This window comes from Mustelus asterias, chromosome 22 (genome assembly GCF_964213995.1).
Source record: "Mustelus asterias chromosome 22, sMusAst1.hap1.1, whole genome shotgun sequence".
In the NCBI taxonomy this organism is placed as follows: domain Eukaryota; kingdom Metazoa; phylum Chordata; class Chondrichthyes; order Carcharhiniformes; family Triakidae; genus Mustelus; species Mustelus asterias.
In genome coordinates this window covers 36,625,672-36,649,179 of record NC_135822.1, presented here as the reverse complement: position 1 = coordinate 36,649,179, position 23,508 = coordinate 36,625,672, and the positions used below count along the sequence as shown (strand labels likewise).

At 43.1% G+C, this 23,508-nt stretch overlaps 1 protein-coding gene across 1 annotated transcript in view; it reads left to right on the top strand.

Annotated features, from left to right (window-relative positions):
- Positions 1 to 23,508, top strand: part of nphp4 (nephronophthisis 4) — a 479,472-nt gene that overhangs the window by 37,458 nt on the left and 418,506 nt on the right. Inside the window, exon 2 of the mRNA XM_078239167.1 lies at positions 9,281 to 9,433. Within this exon, the coding sequence (XP_078095293.1) occupies positions 9,281 to 9,433 (153 nt within the window). The remainder of the gene's footprint in view (positions 1 to 9,280; positions 9,434 to 23,508) is intronic.

Genomic DNA, 23,508 nt, shown 5'->3' with positions numbered 1-23,508 from the left:
CTTTTTGTGTGGTCTGATTGTGTTTTGCCACTTCTCAGCCAAAGCTCAAATGTTTTGTTGCATTTGGACATGGGTAACTTCAGTATTTGAGGAGTAGCGAATGGTGCTGAACATTGTGCAATCATCAGTGAATATCTCCATTTCTGGCCTTATGATGGAGGGGATGTCAGCAGAAACTGGTTGTGCCCTGGATGCTACCCTGAAGAGTCCCTGTGACAATATTCTGAGGTTGGCATGCATAGCTTTCAACAACCACAGCCATTTTCCTTAGTGCTGGATATGACCCTGACCAGTGGAGAGCTTATCCCCCGATTCCCATTGACTTCAGTTTTGCTGGGGCTCCTTGATTTCACAATCTGTCAAATGCAACCTTGATGTCAACGTCAGTTACTCTCACTACCCTGCTTGAGTTCAGCTCTTTTGTTCATGTTTGGATCTAGGCTGTAATGAGGTTAGGAGTTGAGTGGCCTTAGTGGAGCCCAAACTGAGTGTCAATGAGTAGGCTATTGCTAAGCAGGTGCTGCTTGATAGTGTTGCTGATGGCCCCTTCCTTTACTTTGCTAATGGCCAAGAGTAGACTGATGGGGTGGGTTGCATTTGTCCTGCCTATTGTGGACGGGGCATACCCAGGCAATTTTCATAGAATTGTAGAATCTCTACAGTGCAGAAGAGGTATTTCGGCCCATCAGATTTGCACCGACCCTCCAAAAGAGCACCCTACCTAGGCCCAATTCCCCGCCCTATCACTGTAACCCCATGTATTGATCATGGCAAATCCACCTAACCACCTAAACATCTTTGGAGTGTGGGAGGAAACCTGAGCACTCGGAGGAAACCCATGCAGACACAGGGAGAACATGCAAACTCCAAAAGAGACAGACACCCAAGGCCAGAATCGAACCCAGGTCAGATGAGGCAGCAATGCAAACCACTATGCCACCCTGTTGTCCTTGTTGTCAGGTTGATGCCAGTCTTGTAGCTGTGCTGGAACATGGCTAGGGGTATGGCCGGTTTTGGTAGATAAAGCTATAGTAGTGTGGCCAGAATAGTGTCAGGAACCATAGCCTTTGCAGTAGCCAGAGTTTTCAGCTGTTTCTTATCGCATAAAATGAATCAAACTGGTTGACTGGCATATGTGCCATTTCTGACTGAAGATGGTTACAAAGGCTCCAGCCTTATCTTTTGCACTGATGTGCTAGCCTCCTCCAATATTGAGGATGGGAATATTTGTGGAGCCATCTCCTCCAGTGAGTTGTTTAATTCTCCCATCATCATTTAAGGCAGGACTGCAGAGCTTAATTCTGATCCATTGGTTGTGGAATGATTTAGCTCTGTTTATTGCAAACTGCTTGTGCTGTTTGGCATGCAAGTAGTCCTGTGTTGTAGCTTCACCAGGATGGCACCTCATTTTTAGGTATGCCTAGTGTTGTTCCTGGCATGTCATCCTGCACTCTTCATTAAAGAGGGATTTGAAAATTATATAATTTATTAAAATGGATATAAAGCTTAATGATTTGTAAACTGCAGTGCCCATACATTTAGTGATAAAGGTGCATCACAGATTTCTTTAACTTGCTTTCAGATTTTATAGACAATTATATACTGCTTAAAAAAATACCCTTAATTGTTCCCCAGCGTGGATAACCATGCATTCCTGATAGTGGGATGGTACTGTTAGTCTTTTACCATGCTAGGAAAGGCAGCATCTTTGTATTGTTTGAGATCTGTCTTTCTCAGTGAGATTAAGATGATGCCCTTCCTAAAGATAGAATTTCCATTGCAATGTTTGCCAGTCATCTTGCATACTTCTCTCCTTGTCATGATGCGGAGATGCTGGCGTTGGACTGGGGTGGGCACAGTAAGAAGTGTCACAACACCAGGTTAAAGTTCAACAGGTTTATTTGGAATCACGAGCTTTCGGAGCGTTGCTCCTTCATCAGGTGAGTGGCCCACTCACCTGATGAAGGAGCTGTGCTCCGAAAGCTCGTGATTCCAAATAAACCTGTTGAACTTTAACCTGGTGTTGTTAAACTCCTTACTCTGCTTATGTAGCCACAGTATTTATATGACCTGTGGATTTGGAAGGTGAGATTGGAAGATCCTTGATGAGTTGAAATTTGCAGTTTCCACAACAGATGGGTGTGTATTAGGATAGCACAATATGTTTATCATGGTACAATTTCAAAAATATTTATAATGCTGATATTATAAAATAGCCTTGCCCTGACATATTTTCAGTTTAAATTGCTCTTAGTTAATTAACTTAACTCTTCTGATGAATGATTCGCCCTTTTTATAAAATAATAAAAATGTATAATAATTTTGTAAAGTTTTGTAATGACGATGCAGACAGAGGAATGCTGAATTGCAGTAGAATTTTGTTTCCAAATAGAAATCTGCCCTGTTGGTAATTCTCTGGTTTGCTTCAGAATGGTGATTGTTCCTGCAGTGTTGTTTTGTACCAGCAGATGGTGGCAGAGAATTTTACATGGCATTTTGTGACCAGTTCCCTGCCGTTAAACCAGTACAGTGTCATTCTTTGTAGTACACGCTGAAGATCTTACAAAAAGAGTTTGTGATATTAATGAAAAGGCCGAAATCATGGTGAAGCACCAATGTGGGCCTTGTGATTGAGGCCCAACACAAAGATGGCCACTCCCCCCATAATGCAGGTGGAATCTCAGAATGCGATGCGCTTTCCATCTTTATCACAAAGGAGTATCTCAGATCAAGTCCTCTTGGTGACATTGAGTTCAGTGCTCCAATTTAGGAACAAGGAACAGTAGTCTATTCATAATCCTCAGGTGTATCACTTATACTTGAAAGTATATAAATGAGTTTAGATTTATCACTGCTTCTGAACCAGACTACATTTATTGTTTAACAAAATACTGCCATGATTTCAATACTGTGTTTTCCATGTTGATATGATTTAGTTCTGGTAGCACAGAACTTTAAAATTAATTTATGGGATGTGGGTGTTGTTGGTTAGGTGCAGCATATATTGCCCACCCCAAGTTCCCCTTGGGAAGGTGCTGGTGAGCTGCCTTCTTGAACTGCTGTGGAGATGCCGGCGTTGGACTGGGGTAAACACAGTAAGAAGTCTCACAACACCAGGTTAAAGTCCAACAGGTTTATTTGGTAGCAAATACCATAAGCTTTCGGAGCACTGCTCCTTCGTCAGATGGAGTCTGTCTGGAGACAATACACATCTCTTTAACCTGTGTTGAATGCTCCCTCCACCCACATTGTCTGTACCTTTAAGACCTGGCTGGCTGTAGAGATTCGCATTCTAATTAGTATTCTGTAACTTGATTTCTGTGTCTGTGCACTGTTTGAGAGCACATTTCCACTCCATCTGACGAAGGAGCAGTGCTCTGAAAGCTTATGGTATTTGCTACCAAATAAACCTGTTGGACTTTAACCTGGTGTTGTGAGACTTCTTACTACCTTCTTGAACTGCTACAGCCCCTGAGGTGTAGGTACACCCACTGTGCTGTTAAGGAGGAAATTCTAGGATTTTGACCCAGTGATAGTGAAGGAACGGCAATATATTTCCAAATCAGGATGGTGTTGATCATCAGGTCAACACCAGGTGCTGATGTTCGCAGGCATCTGCTGTCCTTGTCCTTCTAGATGGTAGTGGTCGTGGGTTTGGAATGCACTGCCTAAGGAACATTGGTGAGTTCTTCAGTGTATCATGTAGATGGCACACACGGCTGCCACAGTTCTTTGGTGGTGCAGGGAATGAATGTTTGTGGAAAGGGTAGCAATCAAATGGGCTGCTTTGTCCTGGATGGTGTCGAGCTTCTTGAGTGTTGTTGGAGCTGCATTCATCCAGGCAAGTGGCGAGTATTCCATCACACCTTGACTTGTGCCTTGTGGATGGTGGACAGGCTTTGGGGAGTCAGGAGGGGAGCTACTTTCTTCAGGATTCCTAGCCCTTGAACTGTTCTGGTAGTCACAGTATTTATATGGCTAGTTTGGTTTCTGGTCAATGGTAGCCCACAGGATTTTGAGAAAATTTTAGAAACCAGCGATGGATGAGTGGAAAAATAATAAAGAGGGAGAAATTGGACTATGGGAGAAATTAGTTAGAAATATAAAAACAGATGGTGAAAGTTTCTGCAAGTATATAAAAAGGAAGAGAGTAGCTAAAGTAAGAGTGGACCTTTTGAAGGTGAGACTGGGGAATTATAATGGGAAGCAAGGAAATGTCAAGAGACTTTGAACCAATATTTTGTATCTGTCTTCATAGTAGAAGATGCAGAAAACATCCAAGAATAGTAGAAAATCAAGATTTGATTTGATTTATTATTGTCACATGTATTAAGAGACAGTGAAAGGTATTGTTTCTTGCGCGCTATACAGGCAAAGCATATTGTTCAGAGAGAAGGAAAGGAGAGAGTGCAGAATGTAGTGTTACAGTCATAGCTAGGATGTAGAGAAAGACCAACTTAATATAAGGTAGGTCCATTCAAAGGTCTGATGGCAGCAGGGAAGAAGCGGTTCTTGAGTCGGTTGGTATATGGCCTCAGACTTTTGTATCTTTTTCCTGATGGAAGAAGGTGGAAGAGAGTATGTCTGGGGTGCGTGGGGTCCTTGATTATGCTGGCTTTTTTAAGGCAGAGGGAAGTGTAGACTGAGTTAGTGGATGGGAGGCTGGTTTGCGTGATGGACCGAGCTTCGTTCACAACTCTTTGTAGTTTATTGCAGTCTTGGACAGAGCAGGAGTTATACCAAGCTGTGATACAACCAGAAAGAATGCTTTCTATGGTGCATCTGTAAAAGTTGGTGAGAGTCATAGTGGACATGCCAAATTTCCTTATCCTCTTGAGAAAGTAGAGGCGTTGGTGGGCTTTCTTAACTATAGCATCAGCATGGAGGGACCAGGACAGGTTGTTGGTGATCTGGACACCTAAAAACTGTAAGCTCTTGACTATGAGGGAGAGACATCAGTGGAGAACAAGTACTTGGAAAAGTAATGAGACTAAAGGCTGACTAGTCCCTGGTCCCAATGGCCTGAATACTACGATCTTAAAAAAAAAAGCGGCAGCAGAGATAGTGGGTGCATTGGTTGTAATCTTATAAAATTCCCTAGATTCTGGACAAGTCCCAGTGGAATAGAAAATCGCAAAAAGTGACACTCGGGGAATTATGGGTCAGTTACTCTAACAACTGTCATTGGGAAAATGCTAGAATCCATTGTTATGAAAGGCATAGATAGGGTGAACGGTGGGAAGCTTTTCCCCAGGTCGGTGGTGACGTTCACGAGGGGTCATAGGTTCAAGGTGAAGGGGGGGAGGTTTAACACAGATATCAGAAGGACATATTTTACACAGAGGGTGGTGGGGGCCTGGAATGCGCTGCCAGGCAAGGTGGTGGAGGCGGACACACTGGGAACGTTTAAGACTTATCTAGATAGCCATATGAACGGAGTGGGAATGGAGGGATACAAAAGAATGGTCTAGTTTGGACCAGGGAGCGGCACGGGCTTGGAAGGCCGAAGGGTCTGTTCCTGTGCTGTATTGTTCTTTGTTAAGGAGGTAGTAGCAGGACACTGAGAAAGTCACCATACAACCAAGCAAAGTCAACATGGCTTGTGCAAGGGAAATCTTGTTTGACAAATTTATTGAAGTGCTTTGAGGATGTAACAGGCAGCTTGGGTAAAGGGGAACCAGTAGATGTTATGGGCGGAATTTTACTAAATTTTGTCAGGGTATCACGTTCTGACTGAAAGCCGGTGTGTACCTCTCCAGATGCACTGCCAAGTCTTAGGACCAAATGTTCTGGCACTCTGAGCGCAGAAAATCTGGGGCCGAGATTCACGCCACCACTCAGGCGGGGTGTGATAGAGCCAGCCTTAATTGGAGTGCCATCTTTAAAGGGTGTCTCAATCTGCGCTGAAAATATACTCTCTTTCCCTCCCGCGCCCTCCATGGACACGGAGGATCCCCACCCTGAACACACATGAGGGTAACCCCCCCCCCCTTCTCCCACCCACCCACCCCCACCTGTGGAGCTCTTTTCTTGAATACACTAAGGTTGGGATAGACTTTTGGTCTGTCAGAGAACTAAGGGTTATGGGGAGTGGATGGAAAAATGCAGCTGATAGCCAAAATCAGACATCATCATTTTGAATGGTGGAGGAGGCTCAGTGAACCAAGTGGTCTACTTCTACTCCAGTTTCCTGCCTTCAGAATACATGGTAGTCACCTTCTGTTGTTTGTGCTTTTCTTCCTCCTTGGTTTGAATGTTGTACTCTTTTGAATATTTACAGTAAGAGTTTTAGCAACACCAGGTTAAAGTCCAACAGGTTTATTTGGTAGCAAATGCCAAATGGCATTTGCTACCAAATAAACCTGTTGGACTTTAACCTGGTGTTGTTAAAACTCTTACTGTATTTACCCCAGTCCAACGCCGGCATCTCCACATCCTGAATATTTACAACATGCCCCACAAGGGGAGACAGTGACCTAGTGGTATTATTGCTAGACTATTATTCCAGAAACTCAGCCAATGTTCTGGGGATCCAGGTTCGAATCCCGCCATGGCAGATGGTGGAATTTGAATTCAATGAAAGATATTTGGAATTAAGAATCTACCGATGACCATGCAACCATTGCCGATTGTCGGAAAAACCCATCTGGTTCACTAATGTCCTTTAGGGAAGGAAATCTGCCGTCCTTATCTGGTCTGGCCTACATGTGACTCCAGAGCCACAGCAATGTGGTTCACTTTCAACTGCCCCTCTGAAATGGCCTAGCTCAGTTCTCTTTCCTTCATTTCCCCAGGGTCAGATTTCCATTGAATAGCTGAAGTTTGTACTTTCAAATAAACAAACCTGCAACATAACTGGAGCCAGCATCCGTGCTCTGCCCTGGCGCACTGTGGTTTGTTATTTCTAAAGCACAACAGGGTAAGTTAAGGAATACAAGTAAACAGTTGCAGATACCTGCTGATGTGGTAGAAGTGACGATTTTCCACTCTTCCTTCAAACACAGCAGCAAATGAATGCTCTGCGTACCAATAAAGCTTCATTACGACATCAGGGGAAGCCTGCAGAGCGTTTTAGTAGACTCTTCAAATATGCTGGGCCAATACTGCAGGAATTTCATTTAGTCTGTGGGACAGCTATCAAACAGTCGAGTGTGCGCTCTCATCCATATAGCTGGTTATCAATCACAAATGGCACAGGGAAGCATTAAAATACTTGCCTTAGACAAGCAAGAATTTCAAGAACCAAATTTAAGTATCAGTGTCATTCAATGCTGACAATTTAAACAGCATGTTTATATAAATATGCCAATCTGACATCTGAATTATCTCAAGTTTGACAAAACTTGGCAGATTTTAGATTCCAACTTAACATAGAATCGTAGAATGCCTACAGTGCAAAAGGAGGCCATTTAGCCCATCGAGTCTGCACCGACTCTCTGATAGAGTATCCTCCCCAGCCCCCACCATCCCATCCTATCGTGTAACCCCATGCATTTACCATGGCTAATCAATCTAATCTACACATCTTGGGACACTAAAGGGCAATTTAGCACGGCCAATCCACCTAACCCGCACATCTTTGGACTCTGGGAGGAAACCGGAGCGCCCGGAGAAACCTTACTGAGAGAATTAACAAACCGACTGCGTCCTCTCTCTCTCTCGATCGTGCAGTTAAACTGGCCACTTGGTGTTGTGCAAGACTTACCCAAATTTATTTAGCTGCCAGTTTGTTGCTCGCTTGTTCGTTAGATTGATTTTTACATCTGTGGGGAAGTGCCTTTCCTCCGCTTCCCCAACCCTTATGAGAAGAAATGTGACCAAAGGCAATGTCAGTCTGTTGATGCAGAAATTTAATGAGGATATTTAATTCCTACAGTGAACAAAATGATACTGGAACATTTTGTTCAATGAATTTGTAACCTGTCTAACAAACAAGGCAGATGATTTAATTCCCTCAAAGGAATTAATTATTGATAACCAGGTTTATAGATTAGGGATCACACTCCAGAGCACATTTGGAATTGTTACTTAAGCAAATTTCAATGTAGTTGTCACCTAATTGATTTACCAAAATTCTCAGCAGATTTCTACTGACTCTGTGTGTGTGTGTGTAAGCTTTTGTTGTACCAGTTTAAAAGTTTATTTAATATAAATCATTTATTAGTTTTGATGGTTTTAAAATAACCTCATCTTCTGCTGATTGATTGACATTTATCAGGATTTGTACTGTTTTGGTAAGGAACCCTTTCACAGGATGAAATAGATATGATTCTGGGAGGCACGGTGGCATAGTAGTTAGCACTGCTGCCTTTCACCACCAGGGACCCAGGTTCAATTCTGGCCTCGGGTCACTGTCTGTGTGGAGTTTGCACATTCTCCCCGTGTCTGCGTGGGTTTCCTCCGGGTGCTCCGGTTTCCTCCCACAGTCCAAAGATGTGCGGGTTAGGTTGATTGGTCATTGACTCTAGTGTCAGGGGATTAACAGGATAAATATTTGGGGCTAGGGGAATAGGGCTGGGTGGGATTGTGATCGGTGCAGACTCAATGGGCCGAATGGCCTCGTTCTGCACTGTAGGGATCTGTGATTCTATGTAATGTGAAAGGATCTGGTTATTGGTGTGCTTGGGGTTCTGTGCTGGGCCCACTCTTGTTTATCCTGACGGGTTAATTGTTCTGTGTTGTGATTGCTACTAATTTGTGCAATGATAGTTAGCTGCTTGAATCTGGAATGAAGAGCAGTTGAGTATTTTTTCTATCCTTGTGCCATATTTTGATATCAAGTTAAACCAGCCGAGCTGGCAATTAATTATTTTTAAATTCATTGATGGGATGTGGGCGTCGCCGGTGAAGCTGGCCTTTGTTGCCCATCCTGAATTGTCCTTGACTGAGTAGATTGCTGGGCCATTCAAGGACAGTTCAGAATCAGTCACATTGTTGTAGATCTGGAGTCATATACAGACTGGACCAGGTGAAGATGCCACATTTCCTTTCCTCAAGCACATTGGTGAACCATTTGGGTTTTTGCATCAATCCAGTAGTTTTTATGGTCACCATTACTCAGACTAGATTTTTGTTCCAGATTTATTTAATTAATTGAATCTAATTTCTTCAGCTGCTCTGGTTCAGTCCACAAACACTAGTCCAGTAGCATAAATACTAGTCCAGTGATATAAGCACTAGTCCAGTAACATAAGTATTAGTCCAGTAACATAACACTAGTCCAGCAACATAAACGCTATTGAATTTATCAATTATATTCATCCTTTTTTTTCTCCTCCAGGGATTATTGGAGGGAGTGGCGAATGTCCAGTGTCAGCTGCGACTCACCCTCTTTGATACCACATACTCCCATTTCTTTGGCAGAACCTGGAAGAGTTCTTCACAGCCCATAAAACATATCCATGGCCAGCCAGCCAAAGTGTTCTTCAATCAGGTAAGAAAGCATTCAATGAGTGTCATTCTCAGGGGCTTTGCTCACCTTGTGATATGGTTGACATTGTACCTGCTTTGATTTACTGATGGTAGATTGAGGGTATATTTCTGCCACAGCTAATCTTGTATACTGTCTGAACTCGGCCTAGCTGGATCACACGTGGAGATTATTTCTAAGATGATTTTTGTTTTTGCTGTATCAAGGTAAGGATAATGCTTGAAGAATAATGAGCAGCTTGAGCCACATGCACAAAGGGAGGAAGTTTTACTTGGACACCAACATAGAGTTAATCATGTACTGAACAATGTAAAAATAGTGGACACCAAGAAACAGTAGGGACTCCGGAGTGATCTTGCTAAAAACAAATTACTGTGAATGGTCAAGGGATTTAGTTCACAAGTTCTTGATGAGGCTGTGGCTTGTAATACAGAGATACCTGCCTCCTGAGTACTGTTTATGCTGTGTTTTATATTCATTGTCATGCTTCAGTGTTATTGCCCAGACTACTCCCTGTCTCTTAGGCTCATGTGCCTGTCACTTAAATGAAAGGACAGGATTATCTAATGTGGCTCTCTATATGTTGACCTGATTAGTCTTTAGCATGCTCCTGAATTTAGATACTCCATACTAGTAATTTCTATTAGAATCATAGAATCCCTACAGTTCAGAAGAGGCCATTTGTTCTATCGAGTCTGCACCGACTCTCCGAAAGAGCATCTTACCAGGCCCACCCCATTCCCGTAACCCCACATATTTACCCCACTAATCCCCCTAATCTACACATTTTTGGACAAAAGGGGTAATCTAGCATGGCCAATCCACCTAATCTACACATCTTTGGAGTGTGGGAGGAAACCGGACCACCCAGAGGAAACTCATGCAGACACTGGGAGAATGCGCAAACTCCACACAGACAGTCACCTAAGCTAGGAATCAAAGCTGGTTCCCTGGTGCTGTGAGGCAGCAGTGCTAATCACTGTGCCACTGTGCCGCCCAATATCTATCTCTTTGTGTAATTTATCTTCACCCTCCACAAGATATTAATGATTTGGATGAGAATATGGGGGGCATGGTTAGTAAGTTTGCAGATGACACCAAGATTGGTGGCATGGTGGACAGTGAAGAAAGTTATCTCCAATTGCAACAGGATCTTGATCAATTGGGCCAGTGGGCTGATGAATGGCAGATGGAGTTTAATTTAAACAAATGCGAGGTGATGCATTTTGGTAGATTGAACCAGGGCAGGACTTACTCAGTTAATGGTAGGGTGTTGGGGAGAGTTACAGAACAAAGAGGTCTAGGGGTACATGTTCATAGCTCCTTGAAAGTGGAGTCACAGGTGGACAGAGTGGTGAAGAAGGCATTCGGCATGCTTGGTTTCATCGGTCAGAACATTGAATACAGGAGTTGGGAGGTCTTGTTGAAGTTGTACAAGACATTGGTAAGGCCACACTTGGAATACTGTGTGCAATTCTGGTCACCCTATTATAGAAAGGATATTATTAAACTAGAAAGAGTGCAGAAAAGATTTACTAGGATGCTACCGGGACTTGATGGATTGAGTTATAAGGAGAGGCTGGATAGACTGGGACTTTTTTCTCTGGAGCGTAGGAGGCTGAGGGGTGATCTTATCGAGGTCTATAAAATAATGAGGGGCATAGATCAGCTAGATAGTCAACATCTATTCCCAAAGGTAGGGGAGTCTAAAACTAGAGGGCCTAGGTTTAAGGTGAGAGGGGAGAGATACAAAAGTGTCCAGAGGGGCAATTGTTTCACACAGAGGGTGGTGAGTGTCTGGAACAAGCTGCCAGAGGTAGTAGTAGAGGCGGGTACAATTTTATCTTTTAAAAAGCATTTAGATAGTTACATGGGTACGATGGGTATAGAGGGATATGGGCCAAATGCGGGCAATTGGGATTAGCTTAGGGGTTTTAAAAAAAACGGGCGGCATGGACAAGTTGGGCTGAAGGGCCTGTTTCCATGCTGTAAACCTCTATGACTCTATTACTCTAAGATCCACTCATTTATTTCCTTGTTGTTCCTAATGTCATCTGTTAAAATCCTGCCTATTTCTCTCCAGTGACCCCCAACGTTAAATACAATTGCATGATGCAGGCATGCTTGCTTGCCAGGACCAGATCCTGGTCGATGTGGGGGTTGTAATGGCGAATAATTACTGAGTGATGGATCATCATTGGGAAAGTAGCAGTCAACTACTTTCGAAGGCTCTTTGGCCAGAATGGCTGGCCCCAAAACGTATCGGCAAAGACGCCACACTGAAATTCCTCACCCCTCCCGGTCAGGCATCTTATTAATACTGAAAACGATATGGGGCCCTCCTCAATTTCTGCTAATGACCCAAACTCTGGTCGATGAGCTGGGTCCAAGATTGCTGAAAGAGCTGCTTACCTTGCCCAGTGAACAGTTTCTGCCTCCCTTTCAGTGCAGGTTTTCATACCACTAGCTACGCCTGCAGCAGTGCTGAATTTTAAATCAGACTCCCAGCTATACTGTGGCAGCTGGAGTTAAATATGTTAATGGAGCTCCCCAACTCTTGAAGGCAGGGTACTGATGCCTCATATTCATTGGGCTAAAGAGGCACAGGGTGCATGCATGGGGTGCTGGAGTTGCATTTTGCATAGTTTAACACCAGCTTCCCAGTCCACTCTATCCTGATGTTGAGATGCCGGCGTTGGATTGGGGTTGGCACCGTAAGAAGTCTCACAACACCAGGTTAAAGTCCAAGAGGTTTATTTGGAAACACGAACTTTTGGAGCGCTGCTCCTTCCTCAGGTGACTCATATAAACCTGTTGGACATATCGGCAAAGACGCCACACTGAAATTCCTCACCCCTCCCGGTCAGGCATCTTATTAATACTGAAAACTATATGGGGCCCTCCTCACTTTCTGCTAATGACCCAAACTTTGGTCGATGAGCTGGGTTCAAGATTTAAATCATGCTCCCAGTTGCACTGTGGAAGCTGGAGTTAAATATGTTAATTGAATATGTTAAATAAACCTGTTGGACTTTAACCTGGTGTTGTGAGGCTTCTTACTGTGCCCACTCTATCCTGGCCTTCAAGGCTTCAGAGTTGGCTCAAATTGATTTCACCACAGTAATTCAGTTTGGATAACAAAAGCTGGCCAGCTTCCACAGTCCAGCTGGGAGCCTGATTTAAAATTCAGCATTGCTGCAGGGGTAGCCAGTGGTATGAAAATCAGCACTGAAAGGGAGGCAGGAACTGTTGCCTGTGCAAGTTAAGTAGCTGTTTCACTAATCCTGAACCCAGCTCATCAAACAGAGTTTGGGTCATTTCTGCTAGTGAATAGGGGCCCGTATCATTTCCAGGATTATGAGTAAGATACCTTTAGTTTAGTCAAACGTCAAGCCATAGAAATCATAGAAACCCTACAGTGCAGAAACAGGCCACTTGGCCCATCAAGTCTGCACCGACCACAATCCCACCCAGGCCTTACTCCCATATCCCTGCACATTTACCCACTAATCCCTCTAACCTATGCATCTCAGGACACACTAAGGGGCAATTTTAGCATGGCCAATCAACCTAATCCGCACATCTTTGGACTGTGGGAGGAAATCGGAGCACCCGGAGGAAACCCACGCAGACACGAGGAGAATGTGCAAACTCCACACACACAGTGACCCAAGCCGGGATTTTAACCCAGGTCCCGAGAACTGTGAAGCAGGAGTGCTAACCACTGTGTTACCGTGCCGCCCCTAAGTGTTCCCTGATAATGTTGCTGTGATTTGCCTTGGTATGTTTTACACAGTATAAATGCACGTTGTTGTTGTTGTTGACTGGCTGTGTTATACATTGTAAGAGTTTCAACAACACCAGGTTAAAGTCCAACAGGTTTATTTGGTAGCAAACACCGTTAGCTTTCGGAGCGCTGCTCCTTCGTCAGATGGAGTGGAAATGTGCTCTCAAACAGGGCACAGAGACACAGAAATCAAGTTACAGAATACTGATTAGAATGCGAATCCCTATAACCAGCCAGATCTTAAAGATACAGACAATGTGGGTGGAGGGAGCATTAAGCACAGGTTAAAGAGATGTGTATTGTCTCCAGACAGGACAGCCTGCAAGTCCAGGAGGCAAGCTGTGGGGGTTACTGATAATGTGACATAAATCCAACATCCCGGTTTAGGCCGTCCTCGTGTGTGGAACTTGGCTATCAGTTTCTGCTCAGCGACTCTGCGCTGTTGTGTGTCGTGAAGGCATGTCGTGTGTCGTGTTATACATTGACAGTGGATGGCCAAAAGTGGAGTAGATGCCATGTGTCACCTTAATGAATGCACAGTAGCCAGAAAAGACATTCAGCCTCCAGAGGCAATGGTTATGAAAGACACTAACATGCCTAAACTATGACAGTATGTCCGTTTAGCGTTGGCAAGAGCTCAGATTCAAGCTTAATCAGTAGTAAGAATGCAAAGACAGTCAGGATTACTTGAGGTGCTGGTGCTATGAAAACAGTGCCGTGGAAGTGGGAACCAATGATGCATAATGAATGTTTTCACATGCTCTTTGGTTATCAACAACTGATTATTTGACCTTTAGTTTAACCAAACGTGAAGAATGAAACTGAAGAGCTTGTGTATTATTCTGAAAGGTTGCTCAATTCATTAATTAAATTTGCTGAAACAATTTCTTTTTGTTTCCAATGTTGTCAGATCGAGCCCGACCACTCAGCAGCTTGTGGGATAATTGCAACATTTCCTTTAACACGTATTCCTTTACTGATAATTTCCTGCACATGAATTTTATGGTGCAGTATTTGTTTCAAGTTCAGTATTCACTCCTCAATCTCGGCGTTTCTCTAACATTCTGTAGACCATCACTTTATTCAATACTTCAGTGGCTTTTACATAAAAACATAGGCACTAGGAGCAGGAGTATGCAATTTAGCCCCTCGAACCTGCTCCACCATTCAGTACGATCATGGCTGATCCCATCTCAGCCTCATCTCCACCTTGCTGCCTGCTTCCCATAACTCTTCATCCTGTTACTAATTAAAAACCTATCTATCTATCTCCTGAAATTTGTTCAGTGTTCCGGTGTCCTCTGCACTCTGGGGTAGAGAATTCCACAGATTCACCACCCTGTGACTGAAGCAATTCCACTTCATTTCTGTTTTAAACCTGCCACCCCTTCGCCTAAAACTATGGCCTCTCGTTCCAGAATGTCCAACAAGGGGAAACATCTGCTCTATGTCTACCCTGTCAATCCCCTTTAGCATCTTATATACCTCAATTAGATCTCCCCTCATTCTTCTAAATTCCAGCAAGTATAGGCCTAATCTCTCAATCTGTCTTCATAAAACAAGTCCATCATCCCTGGAATCAATCCAGTGAATCATTCTCTCAACCATCTCTAATGCATTTACGTCCTTCCTCAGATAAGGGGACCAAAACTATGCACAGTATTCCAGATGCAGTCTCGTATGAGGAGAGATTAAACAGTTTGGGCTTGTATGCGCTGGAGTTTAGAAGGATGAGTGGGGATCTGATCGAGATATATTAAAATTTTAAAAGGGATCGATAAAGTAAATTAGACCAAATGGTTCCTCATGTGGGGCAATCCAGAACAAGAGGTTGCGAGGCGGTAGATTTAGAACTGAGATGAGGAGGAACTACTTCTCGCAGAGGCTGGTGAATTTGTGGAACTCACTTCCTCATCGCGTGGTGGAATCTGAATTGTTGAATGGCTTCTAGAAGGAGATGGATATATTTCTAATAAAAAAGAGAAAGAGGGATACGGGGAACAAGCAGAGAGGTGGATGTGAGGCCAGGGAGAGATCAGCCATGATCTGATTGAATGGTGGAGCAGGCTCGAAGGGTTGAATTTGCATACTTCAGTTCCTAATTCCTATATTTCCAAATGTCCTGTTACGACTTCCTTGATAATGGATTCCATCAGTTCCCAACAACTCATGTTAAACTAACTGGTCTATAATTTCCTACTTTTTGCCTTTCTCCCTTTTTGAACAGAGGCGTTATATGAGCCTTTTTCCAAGCCACTGGAATCCTTCCAGAATGAAGGGAATTTTGGAATATTATAAACAATGCCTCCACTATCTCTGCTGCTATTTCCTTTCAGACCCTAGATGTAGGCCATCAGTCTCTGAGGGCTTGTTTGCATTTAATCTTAATAGCTTGCTCTGCACTTTTTCCCTAGTACTGGCGATTGTTTTAAGTTCCTCCTTTTCAACAACCGCTGCATTACTTATTACTATTGGGATGGTTCTAGTGGTTCCTCTGCTGTGAAAACTGAGGCAAAATATTGATTTAGTGTCTCTGCCATTTCTGTGTTTCCCAGTATTAATTCTCCAGTCCTGTCCCCAAAGGGACCCATGTTAACTTTAGCTATTCTCTTCCTTTTTACATTCTTATAGAATCTTTTGCTATCCATTTTTATATTTTGCACTAGATTTCTTTCAGAATTTACCTTTGCTTTTTTTTATTACTTTTTGTTGGTCTTTAAAAGTTTCCCAATCCTGCCACTGACTATTGCAATATGGAATGCCTTCGTTTTTGCCTTTGTTATCTGTAACTTCCTTGCATAACCATGGATGCATATCCCCCTCTTACAATCTTTCTTTTTCTCTGGAATGTATTTGAGTTGGGAGGAATTGAATAGCTCCTTAAATATCTGCCACTGTCTATCAACCGGTTCTACCTTTTACTCTTTCTGCCCAATTCACAGGCCAAATTTGTCCTCATATCTATGTAATTGCCATGGTTTAAGTCCAGAACGCTAGTGTGGGACTCAATTTTCTTGCCCTCAAACTGAATTTGAAATTCAAGCATGTAATGATCACTCTTCCCTGGAGGATCTTTTACGACAAGATCATTAATTAATTCCATATCATTACCCAATGCTGAATCCAAAATAGCCTGCTCTCTGGTTGGTTTGACAACATATTGTTCCAAGAAACAATCTCTAATACACTCTATGAACCCTCCCTTAAGGCTACCCTTGCCAATTTAGTTAATCCTGTCTCAATGCTTCTTAAAGTCACCCATGATTATTGCCGTACCTTTCTTAGAATCCCCCAGTATTTTCTGGTTTATACTGCATTTTACTGTGGAACCACTATTAGAGACCTCTAGATTACTCCCACCAGGGACTTCTTTCCCTTGCTATTTCTTATTTCTACCCAGACTGATTCTACAAATGTGACACCACTGTTTAAAAAAGGAGATAGACAAAAGGCAGGTAAACTATAGGCTGGTTAGTTTAACTTCTGTAGTAGGGAAAATGCTTGAATCTATCATCAAGGAAGAAATAGCGAGACATCTGGATATAAATTGTTCCATTGGTAAGACGCAGCATGAGTTCATGAAGGGCAGGTCATGCTTGACTAATTTGGTGGAATTCTTTGAGAACATTACATGTGCAGTGGGGAACCTGTGGAATGTGGTGTATCTGGATTTCCAAAAGGCATTTGACAAGGTGCCACACCAAAGACTGCTACATAAGATGAAGGTGCACAGTGTTACGGGTAATGTATTAGCATGGATAGAGGATTGGTTAACTAACAGAAAGCAAAGAGTGGGGGTAAATGGGTGTTTTTCTGGTTGGTGATCAGTGACTAGTGGTGTGCCTCAGGATCAGTGTTGGGACCGCAATTGTTTATGATTTACAGAGATGATTTGGAGTTGGGGACCAAGTGTAGTGTGTCAAAATTCGCAGATGACACTAAGGTGGGTGGAAGAGTAAAGTGTGCAGAGGACGCTGAAAGTCTGCAAAGGGATATAGATAATCAAAGTGAGTGGGTGAAGGTCTGACAGATGGAGTACAATGTTGGTAAATGTGAGGTCATCCATTTTGGTAGGAATAACAGCAAAATGGACTATTATTTAAATGGTAAAAAATTGCAGCATGCTGCTGTGCAGAGGGACCTGGATATCCTTGTGCAGGAATCTCAAGGAGTTGGTTTGCAGGTGTAGCAGGTAATTAAGAAGGCAAATGGAATTTTGTCCTTCATTGCTAGAGGGATGGAGTTTAAAAACAGCGAGATTATGTTGCAGTTGTATAAGGTGCTGGTGAGGCCACACCTGGAGTACTGTGTGCAGTTTTGGTCTCTTTACTTGAGAAACGATATACTGGCATTGGAGGGGATGCAGAGGAGATTCACTAGGTTGATTCCGGAGTTGAGCGGGTTGGCTTTTGAGGAGAGACTGAGTAGACTGGGGCTACACTCATTGGAATTCAGAAGAATGAGGGGAGATCTTATAGAAACATATAAGATTGTGAAGGGAATAGATAAGATGGAAGCAGGGAAGTTGTTTCCACTGGCGTGTGAAACTAGAACTAGGGGGCACAGCCTCAAAATAAGGGGAAGCAGAGTTAGGACTGAGTTGACGAGGAACTTCTTCACTCAAAGGGTTGTGAATCTGTGGAATTCCCTGCCCAGTGAAGCAGTTGAGGCTACCTCATTGAATGTTTTTAAGGCAAGGATAGATAAATTTTTGAACAGTAAAGGAATTACAGTAAAGGAATAAATGAGTGGGCGGGTAAGTGGAGCTGAGTCCACATAAAGATCAGCCATGATCTTATTGAATGGCGGAGCAGGCTCGAGGGGCCAGATGGCCTACTCCTAGTTCTTATGTTCTTATGTTAAATCTTCATGTCCAGTGCCAGCATCATTTCTCACGACAGCACTGATCCCTTCCTTTACTAACAAAGCTACACTACCTCTTTTTCCTTTCTGGCTATTTTCCAAAAACTGAGTGCTCTTGGATATTCAGCTACCAGACCTGGTCTCCATGTAGCCATGTATCAGTAATTACCATAAAATCACACCTCATTGTCTCTATTTGCACTGTTAACTCATTAATGATTTTCTGAAAGCTACGCACATTCAGATACAAAGCCTGTAAGTTTGTCCTATTATTAATTTTCCTTACTCTTGTGCAATCCATTGGTGAATATGACATTCACAGGCTTTGTCCCTTCCTTTCAGTATTTGGTAACAATTAGCCTCATCATTAACCTGTACTCCTTGTAGTGCCATGTATCTATTTTTAAATCTCCATGCAACTGAACCCTCCCCCCACTATCTAGTTTAAAGCCCTATCTACAACCCTAGTTATTCGATTTGCCAGGACACTGGTCCCAGCATGATTTAAGTGGAGCCTGCCCCAATGGAACAGTTCCCTCTTTCCCCAGTACTGCTGCCAATATCCCATGAACTTAAATCCATCTCTCCCACACCAATCTTTGAGCCACACATTTACCTCTTTAATCTTATTGACCCTATGCCAATTAGTTTGTGGCTTAGTAGTAATCCAAAGATTATTACCCTTGTGGTTCTGCTTAGAGTCATAGAGGTTTACAGCATGGAAACAGGCCCTTCGGCCCAACTTGTCCATGCCACCCTTATTTTTTTTAAAAAACCCCTAAGCTAATCCCAATTGCCCGCATTTGGCCCATATCCCTCGATACCCATCATACCCATGTAACTATCTAAATGCTTTTTGAAAGATAAAATTGTACCCGCCTCTACTACTACCTCTGGCAGCTTGTTCCGGACATTCACCACCCTCTGTGTGAAATAATTGTCCCTCTGGACACTTTTGTATCTCTCCCCTCTCACCTTAAACCTATGCCCTCTAGTTTTAGACTCCCCTACCTTTGGGAAAAGATATTGACTATCTACCTTGTCTATGCCCCTCATTATTTTATAGACCTCTGTAAGGTCACCCTTCAGCCTCCTACGCTCCAGAGAAAAATGTCCCAGTCTATTCAGCCTCTCCTTATAACGCAATCCATCAAGTCCCAGTAGTAAATCTTTTCTGCACTCTTTCTAGTTTAATATTATCCTTTCTATGATAGGGTGACCAGAATTGCACACAGTATTCCAAGTGTGGCCTTACCAATGTCTTGTACAACTTCAACACGACGTCCCAACTCATGTATTCAATGTTTTGACCGATGAAACCAAGCATGCCGAATGCCTTCTTCACCACTCTGTCCACCTGTGACTCCACTTTCAAGGAGCTATGAACATGTACCCCTCGATCTCTTTGTTCTGTAACTCTTCCCAACACCCTACCATTAACTGAGTAAGTCCTGCCCTGGTTAAATCTACCAAAATGCATCACCTCGTATTTGTCTAAATTAAACTCCATCTGCCATTCGTCAGCCCACTGGCCCAATTGATCAAGATCCCGCTGCAATTGGAGATAACCTTCCTCACTGTCCACCATGCTACCAATCTTGGTGTCATCTGCAAACTTACTAACCATGCCCCCTATATTCTCATCCAAATCATTAATATAAATGACAAATAACAGTGGGCCCGGAACTGATCCCTGAGGCACACCTCTGGTCACAGGCCTCCAGTTTGAAAAACAATTCTCTACAACCACCCTCTGGCTTCTGTCAAGAAGCCAATTTTGTATACATTTAGATACCTCACCCTGGATCCCGTGAGATTTAACTTTATGCAACAACCTACCATGCAGTACCTTGTGAAAGGCCTTGCTAAAGTCCATGTAGACAACATCAACTGCACTGCCCTCATCTACCTTCTTGGTTACCCCTTCAAAAAACTGAATTAAATTTGTGAGACATGATTTTCCACTCACAAAGCCATGCTGACTGTCCCTAATCAGTCCTTGTATCTCTAAATGCCTGTAGATCCTGTCTCTCAAAATACCTTCCAACAATTTACCCACCACAGATGTGAGGCTAACTGGTCTGTAGTTCCCAGGCTTTTCCCTGCAGCCCTTTTTAAACAAAGGCACAACATTTGCCACTCTCCAATCTTCAGGCACCTCACCCGTGACTATCGATGATTCATCCAAAGATTATTACCTTTGTGGTTCTGCTTATTAATATAGCACCCATCTGCTTGTATTACTTCTGCAGAATCTCTTTCCTCATTCTACCTATATTATTGATACCTGCCCCTTAGTGTCAGGGGGACTAGCTAGGGTAAATGCATGGAGTTATGGGGATAGGGCCTGGGTGGGATTGTGGTCGGTGCAGACTCAATGAGCCAAATGGCCTCCTTCTGCACTGCAGGATTCTATGATTCTATGATACATGGACCAGTTGTGAAGTTTAGCGGAGTAATTATATGGTGTTACAGGGATAGGGCCTGGGTGGGATGCTCAGTCGGAGAATTGGTTCAGACTCAATGGGCCGAATGGCCTCCTGCTGCACTGTAGAGATTCTATGATTCCATGATTAGTCAGTGTTTTCGCGAGGCAATGAATGTAAGGGAAATTTGAAAAGAAAACGAATGATTTGAGGGGTTGGGGTAGTTTGTTTTGCGAGAATGCTGCCTGGGCCTTTTGTACATGATAGAAAATATCTTAATTGAAGCCACTTCTAGCAATTCAGATGAAATTGTCCTCACAAATGACTTGCAACTTTGACATGAAAGCAAAATAGTGTGGTTGCTGAAAGTCTGAAATAAAAGCAGAAAATGCTGGAAATACTCAGCAGGACAAGCAGATCTGTAAGGAGAAAAACTGAGATGATAATTCAGGTTGGTGACCTATCGTAAAGTTAACTCTCGCTATCTCTCCCCATAGCTGCTGCCTGTCCTGCTGATGTGAAAACATAGCTATGGTCAGATTTCTAAAGCCTTAAAGTCATCGCTTAATTACCTAGCTGTTTAGTGAAATAAGTGAACCATAGCAGATACATGGCACTACAAGGGAAACTGTGCCTCTCCAGATGGTACGTGCAGGCAAAGGATCCCTACGTCAAATATCCTCACTAAAAGTTGACTGACTAATTCACAGTGTGCATGTAGGAGGTTGATAAGGTTAAGCTCGGAGCAGATGTGTGCCTTCACCAACGCTCCAGGAAAGAAGTCCAGGAAACTCAATCCTACACCAGCTGGAGGAATACGGGAGTGAGTAACTCTCTGCAGCATACGTCTTAGTAGGAAGCTCAGCTCATTGCTGCGTGAGAGAGATACAGCATGCCCCAGCATCATGGCTGCTTCATGTTAGAAAACAGGTGATTTGAGAGCAATTCATAGAACCCTACAGCGCAGAAGGAGGCCATTCGGCCCATCGAGCCGACACCGACAACAATCTCATCCAGGCCCTATCCCTGTAACTCCACGTATTTACCCTGCTAATCCCCTGACACTAAGGGGCAATTTAGCATGGCAGTCCACTTAACCTGCAAATCTTTGGACAATTGGCCGTACAGATTCATCTTTGCCATCAGTTAGTCACCATGAACATTGATAGTTTTCATTAACAGCAAATATTAAGTGTAAAGTTTTCTTTGAAGAGCAATTGGGTCTATGTGGAAATTACATCACTGACATCCCAGGGTAAGTGTCCTGTCTGGGCCTTGTAGGAAGGACCAGGTGTTTCACAGTGCTCAAAGTCATCTTGATGAGTTACAACTTGTAATTGTCCTCTGGAGTCCTGTAGTTCAGTATATATTACCCAGATACGATGCAGCAGTAAAGCAATGGGTGGCTGCCTTTTGGTTTCCTCAGAAAGAATGAACTTGCAATTATATCTTTCCTGTCGCGAATAGCCTCATAGTCAACAAACTACTTTTGAAGGCTAATCACGGTTTGTGTAATTGGAAATGTAAGACTACCTTAATTTGGAATGCACATGCATCAAAATAACACAAAACTGTTCAGGATGCGTCCAGTCCTCTTATATCAATACAGATAGATTGTCAGAATTTGAGACAGGCCAACTGCATCATCTTAAGAAATTGCTGCCTATATTTACAAAACACCAAGTGAATCATTACAAAAACAAGTTCTCTGGATTTAGTCCGCACAAGGGACATTTGAATTCAGAACCAATTCCACATGGTATCCAATATATCACAAGGTAGGTTGGATTTGAAAGTAGAACAGTGAGGCTGCCTTAATTTCTAAGTTTGGGCAACTTTCTGTGGCAAATTTGCAGCTGATCCATGTAAACATTGATTGTTTTATGGGATCTAAGAATGTACCCTATAAAACCACTCTAGTAATCGAGGGACCCAGGGTTGTAATCCCACCATGGCAGCTGGTGGAAGCCAATTAATAATCTGAAATTGGAAGCTAGTCTCAGTAATGGTGACCACGAAGTTATCATTGATTATGGTAAAAACCCACATTGTTCATTGATGTCACTGAGGGAAGGAAATCTGCCATTCCTATCTGGTCTGGCCCATATGTGACTTCAGAGCTGCCCTCTGAAATGGCAAGGCGTTCAGTTCAAGGGCACTTAGGGATGGGCAACAAATGCTGGCCTTGCTAGTGACACCCACATCCCATGAAAGATTAAATATGTTAAAAATTATTTGGTTTATTTATCTCCGGGTTAAAGGAAGTTTGATGAAAGAGACTTAACTGTTCCCTTTCATATCATCAAACTGGGAAGTGGTTTGTATTTTGAATTTTTCTTGGGATTTGGGTAATAATTATTGACCATCTCTCGTAAGGTGACCTGAGAAGGTAGAGATGGGTCTTTCCCTTGACTCGCTGCAGTCCATCTGAAGGTGGTGCTACTACAGTGCTGGGTCAAAGAGAGAACTCTAGGGTCCCTGTGGCAGTGACAGGAACGGCAGCATATCTCTAAGTCAGGGTGGTGTATGGCTTGGAGGAGAACCTGGAGGTGATAATGGTTCTGGAACATTGCTACTTTCCCTTTCTCATGCTTGACATTGCAGGGGCGCAAGATGCGTTAAGTAACCTTGGTGAGTTGCTGCAGCGGATCTGATATTGTTTGATGCACTGGATTGAACGGTGTGACTCACCCTCTACTCATCGGAAATATTGAACCCGTTCTGATCTATCTTGAACCCTACTTATTTTACATTCAATCCTTTTGGGGAGATATTGTAATCGAGGACCTGTCCCTCTCATCTCAGAATTTACTTATCAAGTTGTGGCCACGACATCTCATGACATTTTCACTTAGCTATCAGAATCACTTTTTGAGCCATTCTGTGCTTGGTCTGGTCAGGTTGCATCACAAAGTACCGCATTATAAACATATCACAATGACAAATCCTTGAATAAAATTCAGGATACTGTCAACAAATTCAATCCTAAGTTATGGCTGAAA